General features: G+C 43.6%; 1 protein-coding gene across 3 annotated transcripts in view; it reads left to right on the forward strand.

The window, feature by feature from the left end:
* LOC306783490 (partitioning defective 3 homolog B-like) overlaps positions 1-17,917 on the forward strand; it is a 164,182-nt gene that overhangs the window by 24,159 nt on the left and 122,106 nt on the right. For all 3 annotated transcript variants that reach the window (XM_079277159.1, XM_079277158.1, XM_079277160.1), the window contains 2 exons: positions 6,625-6,778; positions 12,179-12,273. In XM_079277159.1, the coding sequence (XP_079133285.1) occupies positions 6,625-6,778; positions 12,179-12,273 (249 nt within the window). The remainder of the gene's footprint in view (positions 1-6,624; positions 6,779-12,178; positions 12,274-17,917) is intronic.

The following is a 17,917-nucleotide window of genomic DNA, read 5'->3' on the forward strand; positions in this document are numbered from 1 at the left end:
GGAAGCTCTGACTGCATTACTGAGGAAACTCAAGTAGCCATTATATTTCGTCTGCGTGAGACACTGAAGTTCTGCCTGTCTGAAGTTCACAAAGTCACTGAGCATTTGAACTGCTGGTGCTGATGCAGGATGTTCTACTTCTGACAGTTCAAATCGTTTCTGCTCTCTCTGTCTCGCAATAATACGTCTATATAACATCTGCCAGTAAGTATCTTCTGCTGTCTGTGTAAACAGTCTGTCTTTTTCTCTCTCTCTCTCTCTCTCTCTCTCTCTCTCTCTCTCTCTCTCTCTCTCTCTCTCTCTCTCTCTCTCTCTCTCTCTCTCTCTCTCTCTCTCTCTCTCTCTCTCTCTCTCTCCCTCCCTCTTTGTCTTTATGACCCTGTTTTTCATACTTCACAGTATTTCTGTCCCCTATTCGTCTCTTTCGTCCTGTCTGTCTCATCTGGATTTCTCATGCTCTACTGAGAGGCGAGGTGACTGCAAATCAATGGAGGGTCAGCACACACACACACACACACACACACACACACACACACACACACACACACACACACGATCACTTCAAACTGCTGAGCAGGTGAATTTCGTTCATCCATATTCTCCATTCGGAGATGACACCGTCCTGGTTATGGATTACCATGGCGGTGGATCGATCACAGCGGAGAGGTCACTGTGTGTGTGTGTGTGTGTGTGTGTGAATATATTTGTCCTTTTTACGGCGGTGCTTAAGTGAACGCTTTCACGGGGTATTTGTGTGTTTTCTTATCTGTGCATTGATCTATTGTTGTTGGTGTTTGACTCGAGAGACCACAAGAGCAGAAAACAAGAAAGAAAAAACAGAATAAGGAATTAGAGTACGGAGACCGAGGGAGTGAGCGCGGGTGTATCAGATTCATGTGCTAATCGATGAGCTCTTTGTTGCTTCGTGGGTGTTTCCAATAGAGCAAAGTGCTAGAACATGATGATTTACATCTGCCGATTTGTGAGGAACCGCTACAACTCAGAGGGGAGAGGAGGACAGCTGGAGAGGCAAGCTGTGGAGGAGGTTACAGGAGGCGAAGAAGCCAAGGGAGAGGAGAGGGAGACCGGGAGCAGCAGAGAAAGAGGAGACGGGGTAAAGGAGAGGAAGCAACAGTATGAGGAGGTAACCAGAGAAGAGGGAAGGGAAGGGAGGGGAAATGGGAGGAAGCAAAAGAGAAGAAGGCAAAGTGAAGCCGGAGGGGCAAACCGGGCTAAAATATCTGCTGATGAAAGACGAAAAGGCCAACTCGTACATAGCCTAGCATAGAAGAGCTGACCCGCCTCAGGGTTCATTCATATTCTCTTTGTGAGCTGCACAATTATTTTTACGGCCATCGCACAGAAATGCCTTTTCAAAGTTACTTCTCATGCTAGCGTCTTCACAGAGGGGCCCGTATGCCCAGCCGGGTGACCTAATGTGGACAGATTAGCAGAGCTGCTAAAGTCTTCTGTGGGTGCACCGCAAAGAGCTGCATCAAGGGTATGTCACGATTACATCAAAGAGGGGTGTGGATGTAGCAGCGCAGCGGAAGGACGGTGTTTAAAACATTCCAAACACAAAGCACAAGGCACTGAGCCGTCGCTTCCACACTCAGCTTTCCTTCCTTTGAGCGGAGAGAGACAGACAGGTACACAAAGACGGATAACAACAAAGTCATTGAATTACTTTGTTTCCTTCTTTCTTTGCTTCTCACAGGCAGAAAACAGTTCTTTTGTTTAGTTAGGAAACACATAAATTACACAATAACATGGGGGGGGGGCCTGGGGGCTTCAAGATGCACTTCAGATGCAGCTTCTGTAGTGTAGAGCTAGGTGGTGCTGTCAGTCTACCGTGTGTGTGTGCGTGCGTGCGCGTCACTGAGTGATCGAACATGCTCTCTTTCTTACGAGGAACAGTTACGTCAGTAAAAGCACTCACACACACACACTTTCCACATATGATGGACAGGTGTAGCCACCTCACCCAGCTATAGTGATGGAGTGGTCATTGCTGAAGATACTGCATAAGGTGTCAAAGCACACACATGCACTTGAACAGCATAGATTATTGTTTTTTATGGTAAGTGGACATGAGTGGAAAGCAAAGCTCAGTGGTGTACAGATAGCTTAAGCATATTTAAAGATTGTTTTGAGTGTGTGTGTGTGTGTGTGTGTGTGTGTGTGCGCGTGTGTGTGCGTGTGTGTGTGTGTGTGTGTGTGTGTGCACTCGCTGTGTGCTCATGCATTTGGCTGATTGTAGCGTTTCATCGATCCACGCCAAAGCAATCAATCAGGTCCTAATCGACCCGATTATAAAGGGTATGGTTGTGTGTGTGTGTGTGTGTGTGTGTGTGTGTGAGTGAGTGTGTGTGAGTATCGATGCCACGTTGTGCACTTAAATCCTGAACTGCGATTAATCTACCTATCTAAATTTCATGTGCTCTTTTAATTTTAATAAAAGGAAAGGAACCAACTCTGCACTTCTCCATCTCACTCTCTCACTCACACACACACACACACACACACACACACACACACACACACACACACACACACACACACACACTGAGATGCTGAGGGCATTATTGCTGTTCGCTAGCCTCTCATGTTTAATTTTTTTTTAGCTGTAGTCAATTAATGTTGATCACCTGAGTTAGCTAAACTTCTAAACACCCCTGCAGGCTGTTCTCTGTAAATCGTGTTGGTATTTACAAGGATAGCGATTGCATTATGTCTTTTTCATCACTCAGCACAGTGAGTCTGTCTGTAGATAAACAATCCAGCATTAAACTGACAGCGTGTGTCTTTCTCTGGCCCCACACGTTCATATTTGATGATGTACAGTAAACAATTAATGTCCAAAGTTAATGCCAAGTAAATCATCCAATATCAATACCCCAGTTGGACCCATGAAGTCTCTACGCAGTCTTGCACCCATACAGGTGTTTTCACTTATGGTGTCTAATTAGACAAGACTATGTAGGTGTGTACAGTCTGTGCTGGACTGGCATCTTATTGGTAGATGGAGTTTAATGACCTCGTCATTGTCAGCATAGCTCCTCCCACCTGCAGCCTGACTAGATGCCTAATCAGCCTGAATGATTTAAAAACACCTGTGTGGGTGTCTGCTCTCTTTCTGATCACATATTATGTGTTTTGATGCAGACAAATTCACAATACAGTTGTCTCATTTGCACATTTACGTTTACATGTATGTACAATATATGTAAATGTATTTCTCTCATTGGAAATTTTAAGTTCAAACAAATTCCCGCTACATAAGAATTTTATATTTTGGCTCCAGTTCTGTTGTTACCCTGAAAATCCTTCACAAACGATGCAAACAGGCCACATATATGGGATACATCTTTCTATCTCACTGGCGATGGTCCAGAGGAAAAGTGTGGCTCAGACTTGGTGTCTGGGTGGACGTGTTTGATTTTGGCTTGTTGGGTCAAGCCTGTTGATTGATCCAAGCTCTCAGGTCAGGTAGTCACACACACACACACACACCAAAGTACCTCCCACTAGCCTCTACTTGTCCTCGGTAACCGGTGTTAACCTGATATTGACCACACAGTGACTATACATATGAGGATGTGCAGAAGGGATGGAGAGGAAGCTTAGAAGTAACCGTAGGGGGAAAGATTGAGCTACGTTAGTGTTCAACCCCTGGGTTTATGTCTGCTTTTAATTAGAGCTGAACACAATTATTGTACAGTTGACAACCCAAATGGAGTCATGGATGATTATGTTTTTATTTGGCAAAACACAGGTCACAGATGTGCTTAGTCTGGTCATAAGTTGGACTCACTGACTGTGTGTTTTATGCCTTTGTTCTGGTGGTAGCCGTGGCTGGAGGCATTATGTCTATTTTCTTTTCTTCTTATTCTTTTATTTTTTTAACTTGAACGCCTCTTCATGAACCCAAATGAAGGCAAAATAAAGCCTTATTCCTCGCTCGGAGGCATTTGAAGCGGACGGATGAAGGCTTTTTTACACGATGTTGTCAGCAACCCGATCAAAGTAAAATGTGTGTTTCGACAGGAAGCTGAGACAGAAAACAATCTGAAGTTTACCAGCATCTCTATCTGTGAGTCTGTTGATGTTATTGACAGGATAGCTGATGAGAAGGGTTAAATGCCACATACAATAGCAATGCAGAGACACACGTTGATAGTGGTGCTCGATGCCTAGACGATTAAAAACATCTGAAGTGCACTGTGCCTGGAAGCTCTCCTGAGCTTACAATATACTTCCAGTCTTGAGTGGGAATAACGGGTTGTGGTGGAAGAGGAACAGAGACGGACTTGGCAGCGTGTAACTTTTCATTTTGCTGAAAATGGACACATCATTGCACTCACACTTGACACGGTGACACTCTCAGACAATCTCAAGCTTCAGGTTTGCTTTTTGCTCGTACTCTCTGACATCCCGCAGTTCTTACGTGCTTTACAGCGCAGCACATCTGTCAGTCCCCCTCATTATGATCATTACATTTCTGCCTCGGCTTCTGCCATCACATCCTCCACGCCCATTTCTGTCTTTCTCGCTGCGTGCTTTGGCTCAGTCTGTGCAGTCTCACCTTTCTCTCTCTCTCTCTCTCTCTCCCTCTCTCCCTCTCTCCCTCATGATGCAGTGTCATTTTGCTTGGCAGGTCTTTGAGTCTCCTGTCAAAGAGAACAGAGGCAAAGTCCTAATCGCTCGTCTGTCTGTCGGCCCTTTCTTTCCAAATCTGCTTTTTTTAACAGACTCAGCAACACTATGTTGAATTTGTCTGACCATTTTTCTTGCTGTCATTCTTTCAGATGTTCTTTTTTAAGAATTTCTCCCACCTCTGTGTGTGTGTGTGTGTGTATTTATCTGGAAGCAATAGCCTTGTAAGTGATGAATACTAGCTATAAGTAGTCCGCAAATTAAAAGGTTTTACACTCATGACAGAGAGGTGTAAGTGCTGAGACAGAAGAGGGGGTAGGAGATGAGGAGATAAGGAGATACCAGGTAACAATAAGCTGCTTAGGAGGAAAAGCAAAAAGAAGTCAGAGGACATTTGTGATAAGAGGAAAGAGAAGACGCAGAGAAAGATGCGTGTTAGATGGAGAAGGGCAGTGTGACAAAACACAAATGTGTGAGAGACTGGTTGTGGCGAATACTTGGTGAGATATAGATGGATAAGAAAGGTGTGATATTGTATAACTTCATATTATTCTTCTATCTGCCTGGTGAGGTCACGCTGGAAAGAAAGAGCACATATATGTAGTAAGTAAATCTACACACAGACATACACACATAAAAAAGAAAAGAAAAAACTTTGGAAAATAAGTTTCATTTTTGATCTTTTGTCTGAAGTGACACACGGATGTGGGTACAATCCAAGCCACAGCAGATCAAGGCGAAGTATCAGAGTAAGTGCCTCAACACTCAGCCTCACCTCAACAAGTGCTGCAGGGCCTGCAGGTGCATTAAGTGACACGAGTCCCTTAAAAAAGGACTCCGAGCTAGAGAGGGATCGACAGGCAGCAAGACCAAGACGTCATCAAAAGCCCAATGAAGAAACTTCCAGTGAAAATCTGCTTTCATCATCAGGTTGGCATTGGAAAAAAAAAAGATGCTGTCGCTGGACTTCTGTACCAGCACCTGCGTAAGCTTTTAGTCTAAAATGTTGGCATGGCTTTAGAATTACATTTTCATAATGTTGGCATCGTTGTTTTGTTTTTTCTGCTTTCTTGTGCAAAAGAGCCAGCCAGCAAATCACAGTGCAGTGACTCACATCTGTGTGTGTGTGCGCGTGTGTGTGTGTGTGTGTGTGCGCGTGTGTGTGTGTGTGTGTGTGTGTATACACTAGTTTGCACACTCTCATATGGTTTAGGCGCCTGTAGCGTGCATGTGTGTGCTCATGTCCGTATGAGTGAGAGAGTACGTTGCACACTGTTGGGTTCCGATGTAGCAGGAAGCCTCTGGCTTTACTGGCAAAGTCCCCTTTCTGTACTCTTGGCCACTATAGACATGAAGCGTGCGCACACACACACACACACACACACTCACACACACTCACAGGTCTATTCAGGTTTTTTTTGCGTGGAGGCCCCTAGAACACCGTGTTGACAAGCTCTGTGCTATGTTAGGCTAAACGCAGACTCAGTGCAATACTCAATAGACAGGGATTCCTCTATATAACGCAGTTAGCGCTAGCAGGGCAGAGGGGGGAGACACAGTGGACACACACACTCTGTTGTAGGAATGCTGGGTTCCTTGGACGTCCTCTATAGCGTCCTCATCCACAAGGTAACGCAGAAATCGTGTTCAAAACAAAGGCACACGAAATTTCTAATCAATGTTGTGAATTTTTTCTTGGTTCAATTTCTTTGTGTGCATTCGTTTTCGCTCCAAATGTATCTTTGCATTGTACTGTATGCATGCATTTGGATTGCAGTGGATTAAGCGTATTGGAGGGGTTTTACTTTCAGTGCAAGTGGAGAGCAGCACATAGAAAAAGCTGGAGTGATTGTGAGTGGAGCTCCTGCTGCTCCTCTCTGATGCTGTGTTCATAATGGATGAAAAGAACAGAAGAATTGAAAGAAATAACCGGCGACATTGTGTGTTTTTCTTTTCGTCACCTTGCAGCTGATGGCTGTGTATGAGGATCAGGAAGCCCAGCAGAGGGGCGTGGCCAACACGAGGCCGGCCCCCAGCCCCGACCTCCACCAGTCTGAGCTCTCCGTCTTCCAGCCCGTCGCGGGGGGAGAGATTGAAGTCAACTCCTCGGCGCTCAAGACCAGTGAGTCATTGTTCATTTATTTACTGCACGTTTGTTTTGGTAGTGACTCACTTCGACCTTGACGTGGCATTTAACCCACGGCCCGAACATCAAATCAAAGAGAATCTTTATGTTTTTAAGATCGACACATGTTGGCAGTGATGTCTGACAATTCAGAGTTAGATTTAGAGATTTGAGTGGTTGACGTTTGGTCGCTCTTCTTCATTGCTACATGCTTTGTATACACTTTACTTTTAGTACTTAATGTTCATTCACAGGAGATTTGTATACTTAAGGTTATTTCAAGAGTTTTACAAATTGTACAAGCATGAAGACGTTTGCCTCTCCTCAGGTGTAATATAAACTGAATTCACTCCAGCTACAGTACTGAGCTCAAAGATATAATGTACTGGCTCTCTAGAGGAAGAACAATGAGCGTAACATCAGTTAGGCTTTTGCAGTTGTCATCACATTTGTCCAAATTAGACAATGTATTTTTCTTATGACGACAAGCCAGTCCTTGTTATCTCTGGCAAACTATGACCGCTCTGCCTCTGAGCAACCAAATACTCCAAGTATTTCCAGTACTTCCCCCATTGCTGACTCGGCTGGTATTATGTAATGAAGAGATCAGCAGTCTAGCTACACGCACAGTATAAAAACAATAACGTTGTACTTAATATTCTTCTGATTTTGCTTTGATATGAGGTGTAGTTGTGCCAGAAATCCCCACTGTGCTTCTGGGACTCTGGCTTACTGACACATGGTCTAAATGCTTTTTCAAAGAGCTCCTCTGACTCAACAAAGAATCAAAAAAGTCCTTCGGGAAACCTCTGATTCTACCTTTAGAGATGTAAGCTGTAGGTCAGTGCATAGACGGGTCAATGTCACCACTGATGTTAGACAAGAAACAGGTTCACAGGGACTGAAACGTGATGTGGAGGTAGACTGCAAGGCTGCGTCGGTGACGCGTAGGAATCAAGTCCCAAGACACCAGTCTGGAGGGATGGATAGACGGCTACAATTAATAATCTGTAAATTGAAACATAAAGGGAAGAAGGAAATAATAAAGTACATGTTTGCCATGGGGTTATGGCTTATTGGGTGCGGTATATTCTTGTTATTACCCTATCCTCGACAATCGGAATGATGTTAACTTTGAATTACAGTGCAGATAAAGGTCAGGACGTTATGGGCATGTTCTGCAGGACAGTGATTAAAACAGGATGAGGACAGCTGACATGTCTCTGAGATGCAGAATAAGGGATTGAGGATGAAAGAGAGTCGGATGAGGAGAAGCGGAGGAAGGAGAGGACAGGAAGTGTATGTGTAATGTCAGGCGGCGGGACGGACTCTGATGTCTGCGTCTGCTTACTGTAACGTGGAATAGACTTCCCCCCCCCCCCTCTCTCCTAGTTCCTCTTTGTCGCCCTTCCTTCATCTCTGTCTGTCTTATGTCAAGTCAAGTGGCTGTCCAGTGGAGGTATTGTAGATGTGAGCGTGAGATGGCTTACAGCTGTCACCGTAAAACTTGACCAAATGTAATTCTGCGTCAACATAACAAACCGGCCGGGTGATGGATCGGGTGTACCTACAGTTCGCTAAAACACAAAGGCGTCACTTTTCCGTCGGCTAATGACAGACTCCACTTAGTTATGAATGGTAGACTCTGGATCAGCTTTGCCGCACACTCCGTAGACTTGGCACCATCCATCTCGTTGAACACGGATCTGTCGAGGTTGTTTTCAGAATGTCATTAACGGGCCAAATGAAGTGTGATAAAGCTCATCCATCTATCGTAAGTAGGATATCAGCTAAGTTTCTTGACTTGTTGTTTTTGATGATGCTGTTTGAATTTCTCAGTCAGCCTGAAGGACGTGACGCGGTCTACTGAGCTCAAGGACTCACACGCCGAATCAAAAATCACAATTTGGTACAGCCGATTATTCCTATTTCCCGACGCCCTTCTTGTAATAAATATAATTTCCCGTAGCAAGTCTACTACAGCAGAAAGCGTGTATCTTGCATCTATACTACTAGCTTTGAACATAATTGACATTTGGGCTTGTACGACCTTCCTGAGTGAAGCTGTATGATCCAGACACTGTTAAGACAGGAAGTTTAGTCTGTTTCAGCGCGGTCGCCTGTCAGCAGAGATTAGTAGTAATGTGTGACTGTCATGGTAGATTAGAGGTAACGGAGCTCTGGAGACTCTCACTGTCGGTGTGAGAAGGTCAGGCTTCAGGCCTCTATCGCTGTCTTATGTTCTGCCTCCGACTCCAACCACTTGTTTCTCTCCCTCCGTCTCCTGTTCATTGTTTCTGCTTCTCACTCTCCTTTCCCCTCTCTCCTCTCTCTCTCTCTCCATCACTGTTGACTACTAGCTCACATGAGGTTTCACACTTGAATCCAAGGAGGACTCCTACAGAGTTCGAAGCATTGGTGTAGTAGTGCCGATGAGCACCACTGCTCAAAATGAAGCATCGCCGCTGATTAAAGGTAGTTTTTTCGAGTGGCACGCTTACCGTGACTCGAGCAGCCGCTGTAATTGTTGTCACTCCAAGAATCTTGAGAGAAATGTCAAGTGTCCAGCACTTGACATCATATACATTAGTTGGGCTATGTGATTTTGAAGAGTTCAGAAACGAGCATATCTCACAGAGGATATTTAGACCTGTCTGAGTAAGAAAAGCACAGGTGTGAATGGTCAAATGAATCATGGCTGAATTCCATTTAGCTGCTTCAGTTCCAGGGTCCTGGTATTGTTCATGCTGGCTCACTGTCACACCGTCAGCGCTTACTGGGACATTTGATTAGAAGGAAGCCTTGAATGTCTTTAATGGTGTTAGTAACCCCAAAAAAGGAAGCCATCTTTAAGTTCCTACTAAGCCCCGTGCTTTTCCTGACGTCTCTTTAAAATGACTGCTCACAGGATGTCTCATTTTGTTAAATGCCCGTTGCCTCGTCTCCTTGTATCTCTTCCTCGCCTCCTCTGCTCGCATCTCCCATGGGGGGAATAAGACGTGAGGAGAGGAGATGAGGAAAGGAATTGAGGTTGTACAAACTGGGAAAAGAGAGAGACCCACAGCTCTTTATAGTATTGGTGCTGCAGTGAAGCCGGGTGGTGGGGATTACCAGGTGATCTAAAGCTGACACTGCATTTTGCCAAATCTAGTGGAAAACTATTAATCTCGGAATGCCTCCATGTATAAGGACGTAATAGTGTCTCCATTTGTCCCTCGACGGTCGTTGATATTCATCCTAATGTGCCACTGGATACAGACAGCATGCATCCTCACACAATGGAGCATTTTCACCACAGTATTTCTGCTTCAATGTAAAACTGGGAAGATGAGGTTTCACAGCGAAGCGAAATATAATAGCATAGAATTCAATTATATTTAAAGGCTTCTTTAATTTTGGTAGTTTTGTGTTTTAATCTTAATTTTCATTGCACTCAGTGCATCTTGTCTTTGCGTCGCACTGATTATCTTTTCTTTTATCCGTTTCCTTCAACTGTTTCTCATGTTTAGGTCCTTTGTCCTCTCGTCATTTATCTGTCTTTCATTGCCTCTCTTTAAAAAGATGAATTGATCAGGGCTTTGATGTAATCCATACCCCCCCCCCCCCCCCCGCCAGTCTTAAGAGCACCAAGGGTCCATTTTGTGACAATCAATATACGACCCTACAAATATCATTTGGCATGTGTTCTGAGTAGTCTACTCATTTGGAGGACCCCCCCCCCCCCGACCCTCACCACCACCGTTCTCATTTTAATCCCAGTGGAACTATAGAGGCTAACATGACAGAGTTCTTAATGTATATATGGATTGATGGGGACGGTAGATTTGAGGATTGAGCAGTGCCACACACACGTATCATAATATTACCTCCAGTCATAAATGTTATTTATTTGGATAGCTTTCTGCGGTGTTGACTTTTCTTCCCATTTCACTATTTCTTCAAGCTCCAGCGGAAGCAGCGTGGCGTGCGCCGTCCATCAGCTTTGGTTAAATGATGATTTTATGCAGTGGGCTGATGAGATGTGGAGATGGAGACACTATCATATGTTACTTAACACGCACATAGAGATCTGCAAATCGGACGCTTATTGGCCATTTGGACGCATGAACACCAGTGTGCTCACTGAAGGGACATTAAAGGAAGGGCTCGTACGTTCTGCTCCTCACAGACCTGATGAGCACATGGAGCAATACACATCTCAGAAAAACAACATTCAGGAATGGGCTTCTGATCGCACACCTTCGTGAGTCGCCATGGAGATGGTACTAGTGAGCCTTATTGAGGCATCTGTTCGACAAAGCCCATTCTGCCTTTGTATAGATACAGTATGTCTGCTTTGGCATTTAGACACAACTGTTTGAAGACTCAGAAAGTTTGAGATAGCTCTGTAGAAAAACATCTTTAAAAAGTTAATAAATAATCGTATTTGATTTGTCGTAAATTCTACATACTGTAGCTGTAAAACGCTTGTCTTCTTAAAACCTGCAGCTGCCCAAATGAATACACATCCATATGCATATATTTGTGTTTCTGGTTGCAAAAAGAAGTCAAATTGTCTTTGAGAAAATGGCTCTATTTCTCACTTGATTTATTCCCTCAGTAAACATTGTAAACATGAGATTATGGTCTTAAGTCTTTGTCCATACAGCATGATGTTATAAATAGACAATCTGTCCAGTCCAATCACTCCAAATATGGTCACTTCCGTTCACTGGTTGCAAAAAGTCGACGGTCAAAATCCAAGATGGCGAACTCGAGGCTTCCAAAGGGCAGTCCACAAACCAAAGGGTGGCGTCACTGCGACTACGTCCAGTGGTTATATGCAGTCCATGTGCTTTATGTCCTGCAGCCTCCATGTCTGTAATCTATGTCATACATTTTGTCCCACAATAGCACTGGATGTCGGGAGGTTCTTGTTTTTGTTAGTAAGCACACTTTGACTTGGACTGATGTCACAGGCACATTGCAACGACGGAGTGGAAATGGATTTTGTCAACCTAAGAACATAGAAGTATTCATCTCTCCTCTCTCTTTGTTCCTCGTCGTGCTTTGACACTCGTAAAGAAAGTCGTCTCTGTAGCGAGGCACGACGAGCTCCGGGTCTCTATCTTGTCATCTAACAGATTATTATTAGACTGGAATTTAGCTGAACTATGGCCCAATCAAAATAGCATAAGCTTTTTTTAAGGTAGTAGTGTGCGTGTGCGTGTGTGTGTGTCAGGGACACTGGCTGTCATGTTGTAGATGTTGTGGATTTGTGTCACTGTTGGAGAAAAACCTTTGAAGAGTAAACATTGTCACCATGTCACTGATCTTCAGGTATCCACCTCCGCCTGAGTAGAAAGACGCCACACAAAGCTCCCTGCACATATGAGACGTGTTTGTGTTTTCTTACAGACACCCCGCTGTTGGTGAGAAGCAGCAGTGACTCGGCCCTCAGCCCCCAGCCGACAGAGACCGGACCCTCCCTCAATCAGGAGGCCGTCGGGATGGTAAGACCCTCAACCACTGAGACGAAAAGATGCAGTTTGTAACCCGCGTTTTTTACTTCTTTCGTTTCACTCGGAACAGCATTCACTTCAATTCACTTCAGAATGACTTGAAGAATCGAATTGACACATTGCAGTGAAATTAACTCATTCTCCCCAGAGAGCAGTGGCGGGCCGTCAGGGCCTGCAAGGCCTTCTCTGCTGGCCTAAACAGAATCACAAAGCTATAAATAAAAAAATAAAATATATATATATATTTTATAATTTAATATTGTATAATGTATTATAATTTATAAAAATATTTTTCCCATTATCTTATTTTCTCATTGCACAGCTACTGTCTTCCTCAGATGCTCTGCTTCCAGTGCAGCTTGTTTTAAGTAGAGCTTTCATCAAATCAGATCTCACCTCTGTGTCTCTAGGTAAGAACAGAGGCAGAGGCCTGCAGACTCTCACCTGCAGCCAGTGCAGATTAAAGTACATGGTGACGATATTGTTGATTGTCATAGTGTTCAACCAATCAGATCTTTAGTTTGACATGTTGGGCGTATTCTTTGACGTGTCAGCGGCTGCTAGCCGGCCTATAATGACGTCAGCATTACATGCCGCTCAGTGTTCGTCTGTAGCTTTCCCGCGAGGTGCAGAGTGTGCTGTGATTGGTCAGTGGGCAAGCATGTGACTATCGTGAAACTAAATTTAACAGCCAGCAGAGGCTGATGGGTAGTGAATCACATCACGTGATGCAGTTCAGCCAATCAAAATGCATTCTGACTGAGTTGAGCTGCACCATGACAGAGTGCTGAGAGGAGGAAAGACACTGCTATGAACATTAATACTCCCAAGGGGGTAAACACTTTGATTTTAATGGTAATGCTCAGAGCGTAGCACGTTGTTCTTTTACCACCGATAAAAGTATCTTCCATTGGAATGACCGCAAAAGAATCAATAAAGACCATAGAGACATAAATAAAAGGTGCCTCACGAAGTCCAACCGTACCAAAAGTAATTTAAGAAATGTCTGAAACCTTAGTCGGGCCTTGTTCTGTATGTAGGAAAGCTTCACTTATACACCGTACATCAAGTGTACAGATTTGTCTTTGGGGAGGATGTTTTATTCAGAGAAGCACTCAGAGTAATTCCACAGATATCAGGTGGAAAGTAATTAAACTATCTTTTGGCTTGGTTCACTGCTCTGTTTTACTATAGCCTATACATCTCATACCTACATAATATAAAAATGTAAATGAATACGTTTTATCTCACCCAACCAGTTAAAAGTTGAATCCAGTGTTGGTACGAATAAAACAGGTAAGAAGTAACGTTTATCCTCTGTTTGGTGACTTGTGACACATGGCCGCAGTGTGTTCCTGTGTGTCGGTAATATATGAGTTAACAGGTCGGGGGGGTGAGCGGTGCCTGTGGTGTCCTCATGTTCTCTCTAATCCAGACATGCTTTGTCACATCACACTCCTCTAACAAAGACGGATGACTCTCTCCATTCTTTTCTCTCTTTTCATCCCTTCTCTCTCTCGTTCCAAAGGGTAGAGGGCACACACTTTCTCATCTGCTCCTTCCTCCCCCTCCTCTCCTCCTTCGTCACACTTTTTCAACATCTTGGTCCAGTGTCAACGTTCATAATTTAAATCCAGCTTCCAAAACGAGCTACGTCATTTTGACCCGAGGGCCTGATGTTTAACCTTTTGCTCCATGTTGTCCATTTTCTCCTTTCTGAAGATAAGACATCTCCTATTTCCTCTCTAACTGTGGAGCCAGTTGCTTCACTTCATATCTAATCTGATGCTGTCCTTTGCCATAACGTTCCTCCATCTGTGTATTCATTTCTCTTCCTATTCCTTCTTCTGATTCTACTCTTTCATATCTGATAGGAGGTTGGAGATAAGTTTATTAGATGCTTATCGTCCACGGATGATTTTCTGTCTGCTGTGTGAAAGAAATACACCAACCTCTCTCCTCTTCCCCCCTCTTTTCTCCTCTTCCACCCCTTTACGATACCTTCCATATTTTTGACAGCTTCTCAGTAACTCAGCTACCCTAGAGAGTCGTGCACACAGACACACATTGCCTGACGAGTACACGGTTCTGTTACGATAGTTACGGTTTCATGTCCCTGTAGATACTTGGACACAATAAATCCCTCAAGTTCACCGGTTAAAGGGCCTCCTTGCCTGATTGGACTCCTGAGTGGTGAGTCCTCCTCCCTCGGGGCTCCTCACCGGACAAACATCCCTTTTTTTAAACCCCGCCGTATTCCCCGTAGAATAACCTGTTTGCGAGGTTCAGTTCTTTTGGGGAATGTGATTGGTTCTCAGAGGTGGCCGGTCTCCCAGTCTGAACCTCACTGAGGGGGAAAAAGTACCAGAGGTAGATGAGGCTGTTTATGAGGAAGATGTAAGGGCCGCATAGGGACGAACGGAGAGAGAGGTCCATTGAGTGTTAATGATAATATTTAGCCCAACCACACTGACGGTATTGTCTTATGATCCTCCAGAAAAACAAGACCAGCAATCTCCTCTGATCTACAACCGACAGCGACATGACGCGTAGTTCAGCAGAGGTGACACCTGGATGCACTCGTCACTAATAACTATTAAACTGCCAGCGCTAATCTATTTCGTTTTATTTACCCGGTGTAATGCAAAGCTCAGGAATGTAGATCAGGTTGTTGTGAGCCCACCTACCATTCCTTAGATCTTCGCTCCGTTTACGCTGCACGCCATCACTCCTGCGCCCGTCAATATGAAATATTACTGCGTGTCCATTACACAGCAGGCCTGTCCGGACCGTGTGCGTCTGGGTGTTTTATACGTCTGTGTGCCTGCATGATAGCGTGCATGACCTCAACCCACCTGTGGACTCTCTCTTTATTACAGTTCATGCTAGCTCCTCAGGTTTCCTGTCTCATTTTACACATAGCATTACAGCTGTGGTGGTCCGCTTCTTTAATGCAACATTCTAGCAAGCTGTTAACCATCTCCCACATCGCGTCCCACGTTTAGATAGTCGGAACAAATGCAATTCCAGTCCCTATAACTTTACGAACTCATGATGGACTTGTTTGTGGTTTGTGATCGGGCTGTGCAGATGTTTGTGCCTCGTAAAGAAATAACTCAAACATGCGTCAGGAAGTAATTTCCCCTTTAAAAAAAATAAAAAAATAAAAATATCTGCTACTGACGAGAGACCTCAAGGCTGAGATCAGATCCTTCCTGCTCACGCCGCCACTTGTGAGCTCATTCCAACTTGGACCAATTTGTTAAATACAAAAACGTACCATCCGAATTAGAGCCAACCACAAATCTGTGTAGTTTCATGTTGTTACTACCGAAAACATGGACCCATAAGTGTGTGGAGATTTGTTTTACACGACTTTGTTGAATACTGTAATAATTTCAAAACTATAAAACCATTTTATAACCAATATTGTGTGTCAAATTATGGATTGTTTTTTTTTAGTAAGTAGCCATGTACTAAGTGAGATAATGCACAGCTGGCCGTTATTCCGAAATAAACAGGGCGATTCAAGCCCCCTCTGCTTAGTGTCGGGGTTCATTTTGCCGTGACTACTTTGAATAAAAGAATTCTCTCTGTTTCACTCGCTCCTCTTCCTCACATGTCATTTTCTCAGTCACTGTCTTTACTTTGTCTCCTTCGCTGTCGCTCAGTCACTCACTCATAGGTCTGTCTCTGCTCAACCAGCCAGGTTCAGAGGGAGGTAATGGCTCCGGGTAATTGTTCAAATTGTCACTTGGCCTTTCGGCGAGAGCGATGAGGGGAAGAAAGTACTCTTCCAGCAGTAATTCTCCGTCTTTCTTCTCTTCTCCTACTCTTATGTCGCCTTGCTTTATTTAATTTCTATCCAGAAAGATTTACTGGTGCAGCTCTTCCGTTCTAAATGCCACGCACAAATGAGTACAGTAAGCCTCGAAATCACTCCGTCTTTCCGTCTCCCATCTTTCACACACACACATGCACACGCGCACACACACACACACTCACACTCTCGTTAATAAGGCTGGGAGTATCTGTTCTTACCTAGAATACTACTGGGACTAATAAGGCAGTGTGGCACTTATTTATCGCACTCCACCTGGGTGTGTTTGCACATGGACGTTGGTCAGTGAAGCGCTTTAGTTTGCGCGTGTGTGTGTGTGTGTGTGTGTGTGCGCGCTTGGTTTTCACGTGAATGTGTCTGCTCTTTTGTGTTTGCACCTTTCCGGTTACTCGTTGTGCTTTCCCCAATGCCTACTGTATGTGTACAGTTAGATAACTGCACTTATGTTCATGAATCAGGTACTCTTTGCACAAATGATACTTGAAGAAAGTAAATGTCATGCTTCTGATATAATCATCATTAGAACAAAAAGCAAAACAACTAAAAGCAAAGTATGACACATTGTCGTTGTGTCCTTTGCCCTTAAACTAAAGACCCACACATAGAGTTTTAGCCATTGTTGTTCTACACAAATAAACGTACCGGTATTTATTTCGAGATTTATTTAACAGAAAAATGAATGTTGCTATTTTTGTTTATTTCCTGGTTCAGACGTCTCTGACGTGGTATTTATCAAAACGCATTCACTTCAATTCATCAGCCACGTCCCCAAAGACATATTGCAAGATAGATTACCTTAGTTTATCACTGACACACACACACACACACACACACACACACACACACACACACACACACACACACACACACACACACACACACACACACACACACACACACACACACACACACACTTATAAACGTATACCATATACAACACGTAAGCACAAACTTTCCAGCATGCATTACAATGAATTTATCATTCTCACTCTGGGAGCGTTTTCAGGGAACACTTAGGTTGATTGGTTATTCAGTAATTAGCAATATCACTAATAGTTCACTCTTTTTATCCGCTTTCAAGCAATTATTAGATTGGACCGAGAATACTAAATGCTCGCGACCCATTTAATATACGCATAGTTATTCAAGGTGGGATTATCCATCATTGAGTTAGAATGGAAATCCTGCGTCTCTGTCCTCCAGTTTTCGGAGAGCCGCTAATGCTCACGAGTATCGATTGATCTGTCCCGAGGTCCGCACACTAATCTATTCATCTTTTTCACTGCAGTTGTCCTCCAAATATTTCTATACGTCTTTGTCATTTAATACGTATGGTTTAGATTTTTTTTCAGGTCTTTCAATCGTTATTCCTACGCTTCTTGTGTGTATAAATACTTTCTTTATGGGGCTGTTTGTGGACTTTACATTTTGATGCAGTATTATTAATAATTCCTGAAAGCAATGATGAGTGCTGATCAATCTTGAAACATATTTATTACGTATACTGTCATTTTGGTAATATTGGGGGGGGAAGAGATGTAATTGAGCTCATGGATTAGAATATCAGCAGTAATTGTGTTTTGGCTGCTTGTTGGTACGTGTAATTGTTAGTGTTCAGATAACTAGTTAGTTAGTTACTAGTTATAGATAACGTAGTATGATTAAATAAGTCATTTAGAGAAAGTCTTAAGATTTTATTCTCCAAGCAAAAACAGTGAAGATACCTCTAAATATGAATAAATCTATAATATTTCAAAGTTAACATGAATAATGAGACCCATTTGTTTGTTCACA

Source organism: Melanostigma gelatinosum (genome assembly GCF_949748355.1).
Source record: "Melanostigma gelatinosum genome assembly, chromosome: 10".
NCBI classification, from domain to species: domain Eukaryota; kingdom Metazoa; phylum Chordata; class Actinopteri; order Perciformes; family Zoarcidae; genus Melanostigma; species Melanostigma gelatinosum.